Genomic DNA, 20,356 nt, shown 5'->3' with positions numbered 1-20,356 from the left:
CTGACTTCTCATTAGGCAGACTGCACCAGTTAGAAGCCAATACAAGCACAGATTTGGTTCTTGGTTTTCTTTATATTAATTTACTAGGCAGTAGTGTGACTAAATTAAAAGTTACCATAAAAATACAAAAGACAGTATATGCGCTTATGCCCTTTCTCTGTACACTTTTAACATTATTATGGTATTTAGCTTAGATTTTCATAATATGTTTCTTACTGCTCAATATTTTAGTGTCCTGATCCTTACCTAGATAAGTCACCATAGCTCTGCATCTGGGCTATGGACTTTTCTACTACAGAAGAAAATATGGTTTCATTTATGCAAGTAGTTTGCTATGAGAAGCCTACCTGGCATGATAACTTTTTCAAGCTGAAGTCTTCTCTGAAAAAGGAAATCTTCCTATTTTTCTGGGTTTTGTTCAGTGTTGGCAATTAAAAAAAAACAGAGGGGAATTATCAGTGATTAGGAAAATGGGATGGGCTTTTAGACTTCTGACATCTGTCCAAGCTCTGCTGCTTGCTGTGGGATACTGGCTTAATCACTTGCCATAAAGCTTTCAAAAGCAGGCATTGTTTTAAAGAGCCTTGCTCTCCAAGTGCTGTGTTTGAGATGCTCCATGCCAAAGTTGCAAGTATTTTGTTTTAGTTGGAGCTACAAGTGTTTTGCCACTGTAAACAGAGATATGAAGATTGGCTGTCAAAAATAGATTAGAAAAAGCATTAGCCACTTCAGAAAAATATTGGCCATGTCTCAAATTTATCTATAAATTCAGTGCAATAGTTGAGACGGGGATAACCTTTAATCCCTTTTCATCTGCATTTCTTTGGAAAATACTAACACAAAATATAAGTTGTCAAGTAATTTGCTAGGATGTTGTTGGGGAGGGCGGGGAAGCTAATGTACTGAACTTGAATCTGCCCTACATGGTATAGCAATTTTTGAGGCCTAGTGTTGTTCATAAATTAGTCATTCGCCAACATGTATGTTATGAGACAGAGAAGTTGAAAAAAACCTGTATTTCCTGTAAATTTTTCAACTGAGAGTTTCCGTCTAAATTTTTTTTTTTTTTATTAATTTGGAATGATGGCATTAATGATTGATATATTTTTTTTACGTGTTTACTAATGTATGTAGCATTCTATTATTGCACAATAGCGCAATACAGAAAGTATAAATTCTTTCCACTGCTTTGCTTTAGAATACTTTATAAGGACTAGTAATTTGTTTGCATGTTTCCAAAAGGTTTGGGGTGGAGCCTCCTGGATTAATAAAGTTGGAAAAAGAGATTGAACAAGAGGAAACACTTTCAGCCCCCCTTCCATCTCCTTCACCGTCACCAACAAAGTCTCCTGGGAAAAAGAGCACAGGGAAACTGTTGGATGATGCTGTAAGTTGTGGGAGGAAGCTTCTTCCTATCTGACCCGTTCTGGTATGCACTTAACTTGCAAAGCATACAGAAGCTTGAGTTTAACATCTCGCTGTGTTTTAAAGATTTGCAGACTGATAGAGTTAATTTATTTTTGACCACAATTATTTATGCCTGACGTTTGGAAAAAATGTCGCACTGTGGAGGAGATCTGCAGTTTAGCCTAGCTTTGTGTTTAGGGCCAAGTTCCCATCTTATTACTCCATTTTCTTTTTCCGTTCACTTCTTATTCATCAACTCCCACTTGGTGTTTTGTCTGAGAAAGGACTGAGTCAGGACTAGGAGATTTGGCCCATACTGACTCGTACAGATTATTAACAAACACTTCTAAGTTATCTCAGCCTAATTTTTATGCTGCTGCTCTGCATGTTTATCATGTGGTAAAAAAGCAAGCATTTTTTTCCTCATTGTTAGAAAGAAAGTATCTTGCTTTGAATTTCATTAAAATCCTTGCCCTATACTGTAGTGCTCATTTCTCTGTTGCAAACCCTAGAGGGGTTCATTTGAAACAGCTGGAATCAGATGAAAAGGACACATTTTGAGACCATGAAGAGGTTAAACTTGAAAAGTACAAATATATTCTATAAAAAGAAGCAGTTACTATAGTAACCGCTATATTACAAGGTAGATGTGCCACCTGGGAGTTACAAAGCACTTCTTGAAAAATCCGTGTGCCACTTTTTTGTTACAAAGAGCAGATGGAATATAATGTTTGTTCATTTTATTGAAATACTTCGTACTATTTGATGCAAATAATTACATTTAACGTTTTTTACATTTTGTATTTCTTCCTTAACTTTGCAAAAGCACTCACTTATGTTTCAACAGAATTGAGAAAGAACAGTTATGTGGAAGGAGGGTGGTGACTGCGTATCTTGTAGGAACAGAACAGAGAGTATGAAGGTTGTCTCCAACCACCTTCTTTAATTTGGAAAGCAGTAGGGATAGAAACAGAATGGAATTCATCCAGCTAGATTCCTGACCTGCACTGCCCCAGACACTCACACCATAAAATAGCAGCAGTGCTCATATAGTCCAGACACAAAATAAAATAGGATATAATTCTTCCTTCTGCTTCCTAATTTGATTTCCAAATTCCACTCAATAATACTTTTATGTCCTTCGGGATAGTAAGGTAATGGCAGCCTCAACAGCAGGATCAGCAGTGAAGGTCTCATTATCCTCTGTTTTACACCAGTATAAATCTGTTGGCTTTCGTTCTCCACAGGCCTAAGATGGCTCTATTTTGCTTACACTATTCAAAATAACCTTGAACCTATTAGGTCTGGCTACTCTGGGTTTTTGCTTGCTTCGATGAACCCTGGTAGATGCAGCATAATTCACACTATCCATTTTCAGCTTCAAATTTCAAGAGTGTCTTCAGAGGTGATAACTGCCATAGGATATTATGTGAGAAATCCTTGATTATCGGGCAGCATTCAGAGGGCCATTCCAAATAGTCCTCTAAGCACAACCCCAGTCTTGTATCCAGGAGATACAGGAATGCACCTTTTGCATCCTCAGCACCCTGCACTTGGATTTAAGTCATCGACCACTGACTTCATATAAGTTATTCCTGTTGTACACTGAGTATCTAAATAGTTTGACTCTCCAGAAATGGAGGCTAATACTCGCCCTTTTGTTGATAATCACTGGAATAATTAATCTTAAAATAATTCAGTGATTGTACATTCAAACTGAGGATAAATCATCTGATACTTGAGAAATACTTTTTGTGTGTAAAATACATGTAGGGTTCCTCTGCTAAGTGTTATTTTAAAATGAAATTTTTTCACAAAAATATCATGCCCTGATTAAAAAAAAAAAAGCTAAGAATAATTATAAAAAAATTGTTCCACAAAGTAATGAAGTTATTCAGATAGCAACATTGAACAATTTCAAAAATAATTGGAAAGCCTTTAAATCGGACAATAGGGCTAGTTTCAAAAGCAGTTTTGCTCTCCATTCTAGTACAGAAACAATAACTGGTTAACTTTTAATTTCTTTCCGGTTTATTTAACGTACTATAACTTTATTCTAAAAGCAGATCTGAAAGACATTTGTTGTACTTCAGAAGCCTTTCCTGTTCATGTATTGAAGATAACCAAAACACCTATCAGAGTGCCATAGTTTTGCCCTGATTTTTTTTTTTTCCCTGAAACAGCTTAAGACTTTAATTTGTTAGCTATTTTGAGAATATTCTTTCCCAGACCTCAGGCTGTTTTTACAGGCCTTGGTTTGGAAACTGGATTTGAAAAGGTCTTTGGAATATTATTTGAAGTGGACAAAACCTCTAGGAAGTTCCTCTGGCATTTTGCATTGTTTGATACTGACATACTAGGTCAGCATTCATCCAAGGAAATTGCAGTATATGAAAATGCTGCACTTGTTATTGCTGTTCCGATGCATTTGCATCGAATGCGATTTGAATGTCAAATAAGAGTTTCTCAACCAGATCTCCTCTTTTGGCCTTGATGGCTGTACTACTTTCAGATCACTGAAGAGTACAAAATATACTTTTACTAAACATTAATGACTTTGGTAGCACATGCAAGGCTAAGTTTTCACAAGAGGCTGAAGTCAAGCTGATGCAGCTGATAAAAAGCAGGAAAATAGTTTTCATCTGTATTTTCTCAGCCCTTATTGTTGGCAATGATAGAGTAGAGTACTCTTGAGGCCCCTTTAAATTACGCTTGATTGCATTAATACCCTAAGGTGGAGATCATCAAAGTGTAGTTAGCAATACTGGGGAGCATCTTGGCATGGATTTACGATTATGTCACAGTATTCTCTGTATACTTTTTTTAAGGCGTAAGTACGCTATTTGAAAGTGCCAAGTGAAGGTATTGGGCAGGGCCTTTTATTCATAAGCAAGATGCTTCTGTATTTATTATATTTATTTAGTAGGGAAAATACATCATTATGACATCTTCATTTTGCCTGTCAGCTGTATTAGCACTTTGACAGTTGAGCTGATTCACCATAAAATACTGAGAACACATCTACAAAAGTTTGATGCTGAACTCAAATTTACAAACTGTTTGACTTCAGTTAAACAGTGCAAATTTTATGTTGAACTGTGTGACATTCATCTCTATTTTTACCTCATCACAGCTGTAAAATCATTCTTGATATTGGAAGCACCATAGTCTGGGATTACAGAAATATTAAGAAAATTAAGAAAAACTAAGAAAATATCATCAATGAAGGCTTAGATTAGAGATATCATCTTATGGCAAATGTCATCTTGAATGTTTTGCTACATGTGCTGTTTCAAACAGTTTCTATTAATAGCTTCCGTGTTTTTCAGGTTAAACACATTTCTGAAGATCCACCTTGTAAATGCCCTAATAAGTTCTGTGTGGAGCGTCTTTCACAAGGAAGATACAGAGTTGGAGAGAAGATCCTCTTTATTAGGGTAAAGGTTTTATTTTTTATTTTGTAGTGAATTGCTAGTATCTGCTACCTTCCCCTTTGCAGATGGTATCACTAATTAACAGGAGAAAATATTTTCTTGTTAACCAGCACTGACTCATTTTTATGATGCTTTTGGGGAATAAATAAGCTACAGTGGCTTAACTGACCCAAGGAGTTATTAGCATGTGGTAGATCCTTCTAACTTTAGGTCATTGAATTTGGTCTGTCTTTGATCAATGGCAGCCAAAAGTCTTCACAAACGGAGATGATGACTTCCTCTCGGTTTGGTTTGAAAGAACATCCACTTCATTGGAACGGCCATTCTCCCACTTTGCTTTGACTGATAGTATTTGACAGGTCAGGAAACAGATCAAAGACTTCATGATCGTTGAATTGCCAAGTCATGACTAAGACATATTGCTAAAGTAGGGTGAGCAAAACATTGATGTCCATAGTACTTCATTTGATTAACAGATATTTCCAAACCCGGTGTTGTATTTCAGACTTCGTATGTAGTATATTAACTCCCAGAGCACAAAGTTAATCGTTAATATAAATATTTGCTAGCATTGGTATCTGGCTGAATTTAGCACAAATATACTATCCAAACCTAATTTTGATCCTCTTAATCTTCTCTATATATGCTTATGGTAATAATAATGAAAATATGCTAATTATTCTGTTATAGTAGGTTAAGAATCTGATTCATTCTATGCTTCTTTCCATTTTTCTCTCCACGTGTACTATCCTTGAGTAATGACTTGACGAAATGATAGTTCTTGCTCTCAAATAACTGTTATTCCTATTTTGCTAAAGGCATACAACTGTGACCTGATAAAACTGAGGATTTAGCAGTTGTGAGAACAAAAGAAGTCAGAGGGACTCCTTCCCATCTGTAGAAGTCAAGTTCCTAGTTCAACAAAACACCAGGGTGCTTGCTCTGTCATAAACTTATGCTTAGCTTACAACGAAATCAAATTTAGATAAGGATTTAGGTTTCCTCATGTGAATAAGGTTGAGAACACGTTTAAGTTCTGTGCTGAATAGGGATTGAGAACTACCAATTAATTCAGTAATAGCTCAGAAGGGAGAAGAAATACAGGATTTGTCACAGATAGTTAGAGATTTAACATGCTAGTATAAAGGATTAATAGCTTTTCTGTTTCATAGCCAGTGAGACTTTTTTTAATTCTGCAGTATTTTTAGGTATTAGCTTTATTACTAGCTTCTAACAACTTTGAAGAAGGTAATGTTCATTACCAAAGATCCCAGTAATCTGGCATAGTTTAACACTTTTGTTTTCTTCCTTTTGATTTGAATTTCAAATAAGAATCAAAGTATTTTTAGTAATCTTCTAGTTTTGATAAACTAAGTTTTTCTGCCAGACTGGTGAGTGTCAAATTCCCTTTTGCTGGCTTTTCTTATTGTGCAATCTAGTCCAAGTCAGATTTCATTCCAAGTTTGCAAACAAAACACCCTTTTCATATCACGCTACCACATTCCAAGCTGAATTGTTCCAAAAAATAACAGTAATATAGATTAGACATTAAACTGCAGCATTAGAGATCATTCCTACAACACTGATATTAATGGAAACTTGCCATAAACTTCAGTGGGAGCGAGCCCATATTCCTAGGTTTTAAAAGTCAGTTGTCTTTTGGTTTTGGTTAGTTTGAATCCCATTTTGGAACGCTTCACTGGATCACAGTAAGTTTTTACTCTTCATTCTACATGTTCTTATTGTGTATATAAGTAGATTTATTAGCCTTTCTTTGGAATCCTTTGGACACCTGTGAGAAAACACATTTGAAATGCATAGCTGGCTTTTAATTTTGTTGATATTTGGCACCCTATTTGATGCCGCTGAGGTAGTTCCTCCTATGTTGTATGTTCTTTATACAGCATGACACAGCCAGATATATGCCACTTGTTTATAACCCAACGTGTTCCAGTTGAATTGAGATTGAAAGTTTCATTGTTTTAAGTTGGCTTAGTCTACCCGTTACTGTCTCTATTAGCTTTCTCCAGAAACCTATATAGGACTTAAAACCTATTTAGTTTCAGTGATGCTGCAAGTATGCCGTGTGATAAAACTTTACAAGAGCTAAGTTTAAAGTGGGGTTAACACCTATTAATTGATGGTTAAGATTTTTTTTTTCCCAGAAATTATGTAATAATATTATATCCGTAACAAATCTCTTTTATTCTAGTTCTACAAGTTCTCTTAAAAAGAGAGAGAGAGAGAAAAGAGGAAGTGTCCAAGTCCCTCTTTTTATTAATTTATATCTGTATATGAAACAAGTGAAAAAGGAACAGCAAAGAAAAATAAAACCTGGCAGAACATAGAATTAATGCAAAATATCACACCAAAAATTACATGTGTCAATTTAAAGCAATTTTAAGGAAAAAACCTTTGGAACATGTAGCAAAACGCAGGGGGGACAGTCCTTCAGAATTTCTCTTGTATCATAGTAACTTCTTAAGGTAATGGTCCCATTAAAATTACTTGAATAAAGATTTTTTTTTTTTTTTTTTAACATGGAAAAATGTTTAAATTTGAGATGAAAATAAGCCATGGGAATCCATGAAGTAATGGAAATGATGAAAATCCATGAAAATGTTAAGTCCCTTAAGTCTGCTGATAAAAATGCATGTCACAAAAGTAGTTCTTTACGCATGAAGTAGTTCTGTAATGCATAAACTGAACATGATTACCATAATGCTGTGGTAGCTAGATGCTAAAAATTTATTTTCAATAAAAATGTATCTGCTCATGAATTCTTTTTCCTTCCTGCCATATAGGAATGAAAGAGTCTAAATTCCACTTACACAAAAATGATGGAAGACATGTTTTACAATAATGGATTGTGTTAATAACTTGAAGTAAATTAAATGGCTAGCTTATTTAAAACTGAAACATTGGTTTAGAATTAGTGTGATCTCTCTGTGTGCCATATACATCAATTATTTGCCTATTCACTCTTAGATCCTACTGTTATGCCATGAAGTGGTTTAGGGAACAAGCCTTAGTCTTTCAAAGCAGAACTGAATTAATAAGCCTATTTTTAAAAATAAAGAATAACAAGTCATGAAAACTTACCTTGCACAAATGCATGTTTTATAAATTGTAAAAAGAGGCACAGAGTTTGAAGTGCTTATTTCTTGCAGAAAGCAGTAAAGGAGTTATTTGGATTAATAGAGATTTTTATAGTAAGTCAGTTGACTTACTATGTCAGTCAGGCCTTAAAAAAAAAAAGGTAATTTTTTCTAACAATTTCAGTGGCAAATATTCTTATTTCAAGTTATCTTGTGTTTATTACATTGTATATGCATAAGAATGTACACTTTCCACGTACTAGCAAGCTTCTCTCAGAAAGATCTGTCCTGTTGGTCCATACCCATAATAACATTCAAATTGTTGGGTTCTGCACAATGGAAAAATTATTTCTTTGTGCAATTGGAGTCAGATTAGATGATATAATGGGTCCTGGCCTTAAAGCCTATCATTTTTCCTATAACTTATAGGTGTTCTCTACCTTGCAGACCAGATGATAAGCATGTGATTGCTCTTATATTTTTTATCATTAATGTCACTTAGCATTATTTTGCTGTAGTAATAATAAAATGTTTGTTTAATACTATCTTCCTCTGAATCCCAGGAAATGAAAGGCGTTTGCCTGCTACAGCACCTGTGTACAAACTTTATTTTGGGATTCACTACCAAAATGTGTGTGTGTATATGTGTGTGTAATATATATGTGTATATATATAAAGATCACTCTGCAGACAGTCTGGTGTACGCTATTGCCTCTTCATGGTGAGAAAAATGTACTCATGTATAAATACGGAAGCACGCTTTAATCCAAACCATCCAGGTAAGGATGATATACCATCTAAAAACGAAATAAGTAAAAATGGAAAGCAGATTGATTATACAGTCCTCAAGACTCAAATGTCTTGTTCTGCTTTTCCAATCCAAATACATAAATCATACTCATAGTGTTTGCTTGGTGTGATTCTGTGTTTTGGTTTTTCTTCAGCATCATTTACCTGGCTTTTATTGTCTTCCTTATTCCAAGGATTTTAACAGTTGTTCCGCTTTTCCCAGGCCCATTCACTTCTAGTTTACAAAATAGTTTACCTTTTTAGCACAGAAATTCCTTCCCTAGAGCTTTATCCGTATCAAATACCTTTCAGGGATGTTTAAAATGTCAAAAACATAGGCAGACCAGGAGTTTTAATTGAACTAACTCCAAAGGAATGTGGCGGGATGCCTGGGAGTCATCTTGCGAATGAATTCTGAAAACACATCTTGGGCCACCGGACAGTGACAGTCGTTGGCATCTTTTTTGGGCTTCTAATCTCAGTCTCCTCATGCTTATAGACAAACATACTAATTCTCAATGCTAGACTGCAAAAGACTCAGGGAAAGGCATGTCTAAAGTCCAACCCTAATTTATGTCCCAGATAGAAGGTTTTTTTGGAGACCTTCCAGCAGTGGGTGGCTGGACACTTTTACTATCTGCCAATTCCTCTCCAACTGCTTTACGCTCACAGAGTAGTTGGCACATTTCAGTTTTACTTGTGCTAGTGAAGGTGGAATTCTTCTCAACCTTCTCAGGTTTCGGTTTTGGATTTTGTTTTAAAATTCCTTAAAGGACTGGTAAAATTCAGTCCACAAGACTCAAAAGCTCTTGGACAAACAGTGATACTGTTTGTATCACTGACGGCAGTCCAGTGCTGCCTATAGGACAGGCGGTCAGGAAATCTGTTTTCTTCTTTACTCTCCCATTAATCTGTTGAGTGACATTAGGCAGACCCGTGCTCTCCCCCAACTTGCTTGCTTGTTCTCACAGTTACACTTTCTCTCCTGCTTCTCCCTTTTTTTCTTTATTTTTTTTCCCCTTCCTGCCTTGAGCCTTTCTTGTTCAGGCTTAGCCTTCATGGAGCAGAAGGCCATGGACATCTCTGTTTACACTGTACTTGATTTTGCTGTGTTTACGCTGAACACGAGCAGTTACAGTTCCACTGTCTGGTTCTGTGAAGAAGACTTGATATTTCTAGTTAAATGGTTTACAGACTTTCACTGAGGGTTAGTCAAACCCATAAAGTAGTACAAATTAAATAATTTTTTTCCCCCTCTTAATTTCATGTCCTATATTTTTTCCTCAACATGCTGCTTTTGCGTGGCCATTCATGTTAATTTAGTGTCTAGAATTTGCGTGTGCAAATTGTGTGGGGATAGTTGGGAATACATATTGTGAGCAAAAATGCTTTAAAGGATTCATTTTAAACTTCTGTAGAAAAAAGCTGTGTAAGTCAAATTCTTAGCTGCTAATTTAATGGAAAAGTGATGGAGTTACTCCTTTTTACTTTCACTCAAATGGTATTCTCATTAGTCTTGGTTGAAAATGTTTTGACAGAATCTATCTCCAGTGCAATACTTTGATTCAGTGGAACTGACAGGCTGTGTAATAGCTTAGCAGTTTTTCTCACTGACTTAGACCTGTTTGCCTTAGTGAACTCCTTCTGTAGACAATTAAATATTGTGCTGTCTTTAATTCCCAGTGTCTCCCTCTATGCAATATTGCTCAATGAGAATTCCACTTGGATGTTTGAAAAAAATCTTTAGCAAATAATATTGTGCTTTTCTAAGATATAATGCGTCTTCAAGAAGTGTCACGTTCTACTTCTTGCAATGACTAATGCACCTGCAGTAATTTCCTGCCAAGGTCTTTATAATTTAGGCTCCCAGAGTCGAAGTTATAACAATATAAGGTTCCCTGTATTCAATGGAAAGAGAAATCTCCCTCAGGAGGTGGCTCAGAACAGGAGACCAGGGTAGGGCATTGTAAGTTATACGTGTAATATCTTTGAAAGCACCAGCCAAATATTCAACTGACTTCCTTAGCGATGTGATTCAGGCTTAGGAGGCCTTTGGTGCACACTTAATGCAGCCAGCGCCTGCAAGAGCTGAAGATGGCAAAGCGAGCCCTCCCTGGGTGCCAGTTTCCTCTCTGGCAGGTATGTGCCAGGGTAAAATCGCCCTGCACGCCAGTATCAGCAATGTGGTTTTCTGTGTGGTAACTAATTACACAAAAAATTTCTCAATACTTGAAAGGTATATAAAGATGAGTAACGAAGCTAGATAAATATGTATTATAGATCTTATTATTTCAGACTTTTTTTTTTCCCTAGAATGCTGAGAATACAAAAATAGACCAAATTCTATAAGTCCCCTCCTGTTTGCCCCATTTCCCTCCCTTCCCCTCCCCCTCCTTTTTTTTTCTGCTCCTGTGACTCCTTTTATATGAAAGGTACTGGATCAGCATCTGCAAGAGCACACATAGGCTGCTAATCCACTCCATCATTAGTCTAATGACAAAAATTACTTTGCAAAACAAAAAAGCCTTTATAGTTTATTATTGAGAACTACAGAGTGGGTCCCAGAAGGTTATACTGAAAGTGTTAATGGGAAAAGTATTTCCTTTTTTGTTCAGTTATTTTCTTGTTGTGGTTCTGTTTCATAGATTAATAATTTTGTAAGAATCCATTTTACACTTCCTAGACATTAATACATTTTACATTAAAGATGAGAGGGCAGTTAATGCTTGCAGTTTGGAACTAGTAAGCCCGATGCATTAGAACAGGAGATGCAGCTATTTGTGGTGTTGCTCTTTAAGGAGGATAGCACCAAGCTTTGCATTTTCTTATTTAAACCTCTTCCCTGGTGAGGTGAAAAAGTCTTGTATGACAGTAATGTAAATAATATTTAACACAGTTCAAGGTGAGCACATCTATCTTTTATAGGACGATGCTGCAATATTTTATGGGGTGAATTAAAGTTGATATTCTTCACTGTAGCTTTAGATAATTTGTATACAGTGCTAATTAAAAAGAAAAAAAAAACTGATTCTTTGTTGTGATATACTTTGTGTACAGTATACTTTTACACTCTAAACATAACTCATGCTACCATCTAGAGAAATGTCAATAAGTGAGGCTTATGTGGTGACATCAGTAAACCAGTTTCTGCACTGTTCATCAGAGATTTTCATTGAACATTTAGGATTCGGGCATAAAAGTACATTGATTATCTACTGCAGTATTCTTTAGCTTTAGGAAAATATTCTTAAAGAACTTGTAGCTTACATGGGAATTTCCAGCTGGGCTTTATATCTTCACTCAGGAATGATGGTCCTACGTAGAACTGAATTGGCCATGATTTAACAAAAATGGTATGTAGGCTTTTTAAATATTTAATACAATATGGCTTGGCCTGTCCATTCCTGAAATAACAGGAAAAAGTTAAAGTGCATTTTAAAAAGTGTTTTATTTCTTTGTCATTCTCTTATCAGTGTGAAAGCAATGGTTTTCCCTCCTGTTGCATCCAGTTACACTTTGTATGCATTCATGTTGTTCACTAAGAACTGTATCTACTGTATTTTATTTTGAAGTTAAGCTCCATCACACCTCTGTGGCAACATGCAAGATGCATGTAAAGTACTTCTTACCATGAATAAAGGCAGCAGGATTTTATTCCATGTGTTTGTTGATGAGTTTGTCCTCAGTGCTGCCTTCTAATTCCGACCAGTAGAAAAGAAGTAAATGCCCTATTTCCAAATCCTTTTTATCATGTTGAAATATAATGTTTTAATGAGAGTGTTCATGACTTGCATACCAACGAATTTATCAACCAGTATGTTCCACTAGGATGCTTTTTTTTCCTAGTAGAGGTTGTGAGATGCCCACTCTTCCTAAAGAGACTAGGGGGAAGTTGAGGTTTTATTTTTGGGTTTTGTTCTCTTAAAAAACGAATATTGTTTTTAGAATCTGCAATCTGGTTTTATCTTGCCTAGGTTTGATGCCCCCAGGGTTGTTTTCAGTGGAGAGGAACACTTAACTCCTCTCTATTTCTATTATGTTGGTTAACTGGATTGTTAATCAACTTCCAGAATTACATGGCATACTATATTATTTATCTCTTAGATTAAAAAAGTAAACTGTCCATTTGAGATATTCTTTGTTCTAAATTAAATTATGGGGAAATTTTTTTTACATTGATTTTTCAAGATTCTATCTTGAGATGTTATGTTCCAACTTTAAAAGAAAACAAAACAAAACTTCAGTTGCATCTGTGTGAGTCAATAGGAATTGATTTCTCTTTCAAAAACCAAAAAAAGAACTTGGCAAGAATAATTTTTTTTTTTTGGTGGATAATGGATAAAACAATGAGATATTTATCTGTAACAGTTATGTCCTTGAATTATTTATTAACCTGTCTAGAGGCCTATGAAAAAACATGATAATTTAGTGGGTCTGTCTTATATATGCAATAGCTTAGAAAGAATACTTTTAGGATATATTGAACAAGTGCAGATTTTTAGATTTTATGTAATTACAATGTAATAAATTTTTCCTTTGAAATGTAATTTGCTGTTAATAATTTAGCATAGTACTAATAGTGAATTTTACTTCATGTTTTAAAACTCATTTGCTAATTTAGTCATTCAAAAAACTGGTTGGTAAATGTTCTTGCTTACAGTAAAAGAAAATCAAGGAAAGAGGTTTTGAGGCTATGTGCACGCAAATTTGATTGTATATTTTGGTCTCACATGATAACAACTTGCCCATTCAAGCTTCGTTGTGCTGAACATATATAAAATTTAGTTTATGATCAAAATACATGAACAGATTAAAATATAGGTTTTACTAGTTCTCCACGCGTAACTATCAGACCCTAGACTAGACTATATCAGTTACTGTCTCTGCTTCTTGAACGTGTGACCTCTTTGTATGTCACAAATGGAACTAGTTGCAGCAGATGACTACCCCAGTTCACATGGGACCAAAATTACGCTTCCGTGGCTGCTGTTCACATCAATAGAAATTGCAAATGCTCAACCAAGGTCAACATTTGAGCCTGACTTTATTTTATGTGTTTTTGTTTAATTTCTTCTTGGCCTTAGAAGTAGCATTTTTGAGTCCAAATCCACTTATGTGCTTTGTGCATTAATTAATGAATTTTCACAGAAGTTATTTTCTACATAGCTTTACTCCTTTAGCAATGGAACATTAAAAAGGCTATAATTACCTCCTTTTTGCCTTTATGAAAATTTTATTAATTATGACATGAGCACTACAAAGTAAGTTAAGGAGACAGATGTAAGCTGGTAGCAAACACTGAAGTCAGTGGTAGCCCACAAAAGCCAAGGGATAAAACTTCTAGCTTCTCCAAATGTGGAATTTGGAATTAAAACTGGATATGAAGTTCTACTAAAACATATACCCAGTGCCATTATGTAACCTTTTCGGAAAACAACATTGTTTTCTTTACTTAAGTCCAGAAGTGATTGTCTTGTAGTAATGAACTATTTCATTGAGAGATAGCTGTATATGAAAATGAATTTTACCATATATTTTGATTTTAAAAATGGTGAACACACAAACTTCTAAAACTTTTTTAACCATTTTTTTAAAAATCATCTTGTTTTGCAAATCTCATTGAGACCTAATTTGTATAAAACTTATCTAAAACTTTTGAAAAAATGTTGTGCATGTTTTAATGGAAGATTACGAACATCTCTCCTGTTCTTTTTTTCTCATTAATTTTTGAAACTCAGAGCAAAACAAGAAAAATCTGTTGCTCTAAGGAAGTATTAAATACAGCAAACGTTTTCTTTGGCAAAGATTAGTAAACTCTGGAGATCCCAGACTCAACTATTTATCTGAAGGGTATTTTCCAAAAACCAGCAACTATTAAACTGAAGACCAGATATAGATTGTTCCTTAAGTCATAAGTCAGCATCAGTTGATTCAGACTGCTTTGTGTTGTGCTATCACGCCTTGTTTTCAACTCGCCAGAAATGGATTTACCTTAAGGTTTAAAAAACAACCCAAAAAACCTCACCATACCAGATCATTAAAATTGTAGTATTTTATCAAGTTAGTATTTCAATCATGGCAACAGATGCTGAAATACTTTACTCGCTATTAACACTCCATTCAGATAAACACATGCTGAAATCATAACTGATTAGATCATTTTAAGTTCTGCTATCAAATATATGCCTTTTGTCTACTCAACTGGATGCAACCCTATTTGCACTTTTTAAAAGTCAAAAGAGAGCCAGAACCATTGCCCTAAACATGCCACTTACTCTTAGTTATCAGGTTGTGATTGCTTTTATAAAAGCAATTAAGTAATTTCTTAATTTGCATTAACATCTTCTTTTAAACTCTACCACAATACAGCATAGGGAAAAGGAGCTGCTTCTTCTGCTGTATTTACGCCTAAAGCTTTTGACAGTCTGGCTTTTCTCATATCATCTTAAACATGTGACCATCTTAAATACAATAAGGTTCCTGTGAAGTTAAGAGAAATTATTTATTCATAAGGAGATGTGTTTATAACTCTTTGTCAAATGCATAGCCCTGATAAATTCTGTCCCATTTGAAGGAAGATTTAACAATCTCAGAGACTTTCTAAATATAAAGGAAGTGGGTTTGTGCCTCAGTCTCTAAGTTTTACACGTGTTAGACTACCTGCGCTTCGTGTAATGGAACTGGTTTCTACCTCAGCTGTGTTCTGCCCCAGCAGTCCCCAATCTGAAACCTTTCCTTTCCCTGAATTCTTAATTTTTCTTTTTTCTTTTCAATGAGATGAAGGTATAATCCTTGATCTCTACACATCTGAATTTCCAGATTGATCGCAGACACAACTTGGAATCTTGCTATGAGAGCAATGATGTATTTAAGTAAGTGTGCTTGATGCAAACGGTTCTGGTGTGGGGGAGGCCCAAAGACATGACATGTGGCCGAGGCCTTTTGGCTTAGCAACTGACAGCTTCCTTGTCCCCTTTACTAGTGTTATTTTACATGGAGCGTATTAATAGACCACTTAAAGATGACCCAGCTAAGTCACAAACTGAGAGTGTCTATTATAATTTATTTTTTAAACTGGCACAGATATTTTTAACACTTTGATACCATTATGCTCTCGTACATTGCTTTCCATAGAAGACATTTGAGCTCAGCTTAACTGATATGATATACAGTGTGGCTTCAGGTGCCAAAATTGCTCCTTGTTTCCTTTAAGGGAACACACTCAAAAAAGTTAAAATTGTAGTAGTTACAGTAGCTCAGGTTTCTCTTTCAATATTGGACCTGGGAAATATCTTGCCATTAGCTAGCCTGTTACCCAACCAGTTAAACTAGTATAGTTCACTTGGTTTCAAACAATGTAGTTGATCATAATATTTGAATAGTGTTTTGAAAAGTAAACTGAATTCTTTTAACTATATGATAGGACTTTAAAATTTCTAGCCTAAAAAGTTTCCCAGTCAAAAATTTCCTAAGTTTATCTTGCTGCCACTTCTTTTTATTTTTATTATCTGATTATCAGGACAATGATCTGTATTGTTTCATGTCTTCATCAGTCTTCAATGTATTGGACAAGATTATTTTATTTTTTTTTAAACACCAAACAAAAGCAGCCAATATTTCTGTGGAACCTGACTGACTTGCTGAGGACCTGATTCATAATGCTTCCAACCGTATTGCCCTTTTAGACAGTCTTACAAAACTACTGATGCTTTCATATTTTGTTTCCTGGCTTTGGTTTGGGTCCCATCCTCCATGTATTTAAATCTTGTTTTAAATCCCAGGAAGGAGTATCTTAGTGAAACAGTCGTGAAGAGTTGCGCTTGGATGAAGCTGACCCTTGGTAAGGTTGCACACACAACTGAAAGGAATCACTTGGTTCCCTGGATCCTCAAAAGTCTGGTGGAGAATAAGCTGGCCAGAGTCCACAACAGTGTCTTCCACAATTACTGTTATTGCTATTTCCTTGTCATTCTAGGTTAGTAAGCACTGTCCAACACATTAAGATGGATGTTGCTGAGATCCCACAATGTTATGATGTAAGAACCAGCAGGCAGGTAAACTGAAATTAGAAGAAAGGAATAACACATTTAAAGGTTTTACAACTTCAACATAGATCAGTAAAATTCAACATCGAAAGCATGGAAAAAGTGAGTCTACAAAAGATTCTTATGTGGGGGAAAAAGTAAAATCCAGCATAAATCCATCAGGATTATCAGTATTCCTGGTCCGATACTCTGCTAGCTGGCTGAGATTTATCAAGGAAGCAGGGAAGGAAATATACAACTGGAATGTTTTAGTTAGGCAAATGTAAACATAAAGTGAACAAAAGCAACTCCCATTTTCCCTTTTTGTTAGTACAAAATTTTCAAACTGTTTTATTTAGCTTTTTAACATGGTTCTTCTTCTGTCCTAGGAAGATTTTTCAATGTGGAAACCAAAACAGATATTCGGGAAACTTGTTGCAAAACTCATATTATGTTAGTGGATTTTTCTAACCAAACATTGATTACACCATCTTTAATTGCCTAATCTAATTTTGCTATATATGGGAAAGCATAGCAAAAATTAAAAAGTGCAACATGTTGATTTTGGGCTGCCTAAGTGTTCCTGGCTGGCACAGCTGCCTGTTAAATACCAACAGGTTATAATTTCCACTTGTAAATAAGGTCAGTTTCTCTCTTTCGGCATGATTAGAAGAGCGTCCATTTTCTGTGTTCCATCAAATGTATTTCCAGTCTGTTCCCTGTTCAAATGCACAAAAAATGTAGTGAAAGCCAATGGCATCTGCGAGTGGGAAGTAAAATTAATGCCTAAAAGTAAACTCCAAGCCAGTTTACAGCTTGAGCTAAAAAACCCAAACACACACACACACCCACACCTCCTGATGTCAAGGCATAGTTACTATATGATTTCTTCTCTGTATACCTGTGAAACACAGACATCTATTACAAAGAACATAAGGATAATCCTGGATGGCCTAAAAAACCTTCTTTGCAAAAAGTATGTGTTTTAAATATCAATATTCTATTGTGTCTAAGGTGTAAGAACCACAGTGGCATTCAGAATTCTGTGTAAAACCTTCTAACCAGAGTCATATAAATCAGGTAAAATGACAGGCTGGCGTTTTAGTTAAACCAGGTTTTCAGAAATGACTGTGCTATTTGTGCTAATTTCTTCGTTCATGTTACTTAACTACTTCCCTGTGATTTACTGAGGGGCAAGAGGGAGAAGGAGTCATTTGGCATTTCATAAGGGTACAAAGAACCCTGTTTCTGTTTCCTTCCCTCCTCCCTGCCCCAGTCTCTCGAAGTATATATATTAGCAAGCCAAAGAATGATATCATGGCGCTTTCGTGCTGAAAGTGTACATTGTTCTCAAGTCTCCCTCCTTCTCTTGAGTCTGCTTTGGTAGAGTGGCGGGGGGAGTGTTTAAATGAAATATAGTGTTTGCAAAAGATGCTGTAGAAAGTCCTACATAAAACAGCTCTGAGCATAAGCCCTGATTTTGAAGGAGTCAGTGAAAACGTGGTCTGCATGTATTGATAATTGTGTTTCGTTATCTTGCAGAGTCAGGTATAATGTAGCTAATTTGCTTAGGGTTACTGTCTTATTGGCCTAACTTTAGAACACATTTTCCAACTAAGGAAAAGTAATAGCAAAGTATGGGGGGGAGGGGGGGGGCTTGTTTGTTTGTTTGGGATTTTTTTAATCAGATATTGTAATTTAAGTATTCGGTCTTGACCTAGCCCTGATTACCTTGCAAGCAGTGAAAAAAAAAAACACACCACCTCTGTGGAGTTAAGTTGGTTCTCAGTGCTTCAGAAAATCCCATCAGTACAAAAGAGCTAGTATCGGTAAGTAAGCTGCCAGTGGGTTAGGAGCACCTGAATATGTATAGAACAGTAGGGAAAAGACCTTTTGTTAAATGTGCTAAGCATACAGATCCTTTCTTTCAGCTAGTGAAAAGCATTGCAAAATGTCCTTAACATACTGACTAGGTTTGTGATACTGCTTTTTTAACTCCTGTGTCCTTTCTCTACTGTGGTTTCAATTTTGTCCAATAAACTGGCCTGAGGGTTAAGCCAGATGAGATGCCTTCAAGCTCAAAGCTTTATACTGTGTAATATGGTGTCTGTGGTATGAAATCTTTGCTGTAGGAAGTGTGGAGATCAAGTGTTTGATCCGGGTCTGGCAATGTATCTGTATCTGTTTCAAAGGTTGGTCAATGAATTTTTCTGTGAAGCCAAGAGTCTGGCTGCATTTGGCTTAAAGCCATCAAGTAATTTTTTGCAGAGTCTAGTGAATATTAATATATTGACATTTAATACTTCAGGAATTGTTATATAATATCCCCATTTTGCTAATACTGAAGTGAAGAGTCCAATACAAAAATAAGACTATACTGATGATGAGAAATGATGTTGACATGAAAATAGAAATTACATTTTCACACTGTCATCTTCACAAGAGTAATTCATTCATGTTTCTTGGCTATTTAAAATTCATAGTACCTGCTTAGGAGATGTTTTGAGCAGGAAATAATATGGGAAGAATTTCTCAGAACTGGTGCTTAGCATTAGCAGTGCTAGTCTAAGGGAAAGATCTCTGTAGCTTTGTCTCTGTCTAGGGCTACTGCTTGGGGTTATCCGTGAACATGTAAGAAGTTAAAACCAACAGTCTTATCCTAACAATTAGTTTCCAACTTTCCAGATAAACCTCATAACAAAACCTGCTTTAAAAGCAAAGTCTTTTTGGAATGAAAGCTAAAATTAGCTTAATAGATTCTCCAGCTTTGTTTTACAACACACGATTCTCTGGCTTAGTCATAATACAGAAGTGGAAAAAAATGTTATGAAAATATTTTATAAACCAGTTGACCTACCACCCGAATACATATGTTTGCATTTAGGAACTCTCATCTGCTTTATACACCACGTTACCTGGCCACAGTGTACTTTGTGTATTTTACGTGAGAGTGTGTGTGTGCGCGCGTACACACCTACACATGGGTGTGTACAAACACACACATGCCACGCTCTTTTATCAGTGAAACCATAGTCCTCTGACTAAAATTTATATGATGTCAGCTCAAAATACATCAAAGAGCGGTAGTATCGAGCTGATGGTTTGATTTACTGAACAATGACTGGAGTTCAGATTAAAGCGTAAGGCAGACACTGATCTGGAACTGCATGTCAGACTGCAGCTTCACTTACCATGTGCACACTTACACACGCTCCCAGGTGTAATTCCTGTGTTAGCTGGGTGGTTCTGTGTTTCCATTCTGTGCTGTACTTTGGTGGTAGTTGTACAGCCAGTTGTGAACTTTGTAAGATAAAGGATGAGAAAACAAATGAGTTCAAATCCAGAAATACTTTCCTGCCTTTTCTCGGTGCTTGAAATTCACCACTCCTTCTCCAATGTTTACCATTGATTTTTAGTTATGCCCCCAATCTCCCAAGTTTAGATATTTTCCTTCTGAGAAATAGCTCATTACCTACCCTAAAGACATACATACTGCCCTAACTGCTCCACAAAATGCCTATGGCTTCAGGCAAGTTCAGGCTAGCTGACCTTCTGCATCTACACATAAGCTGGTCACCTAAATGCACTGAATGTAGCCTAAATG

At 35.8% G+C, this 20,356-nt stretch overlaps 1 protein-coding gene across 2 annotated transcripts in view; it reads left to right on the top strand.

Moving 5' to 3' along the window:
- The window catches only part of GAS2 (growth arrest specific 2), a 98,389-nt gene that overhangs the window by 52,732 nt on the left and 25,301 nt on the right, over positions 1-20,356 (top strand). For both annotated transcript variants that reach the window (XM_075163295.1, XM_075163294.1), the window contains exons 6-7: positions 1,243-1,387; positions 4,737-4,844. In XM_075163295.1, the coding sequence (XP_075019396.1) occupies positions 1,243-1,387; positions 4,737-4,844 (253 nt within the window). The remainder of the gene's footprint in view (positions 1-1,242; positions 1,388-4,736; positions 4,845-20,356) is intronic.

Source organism: Calonectris borealis, chromosome 14 (genome assembly GCF_964195595.1).
Source record: "Calonectris borealis chromosome 14, bCalBor7.hap1.2, whole genome shotgun sequence".
Lineage (NCBI taxonomy): Eukaryota > Metazoa > Chordata > Aves > Procellariiformes > Procellariidae > Calonectris > Calonectris borealis.
The sequence above is the reverse complement of the archived record's forward strand: the minus strand, read 5'-3'. Positions and strand labels throughout refer to the sequence as shown.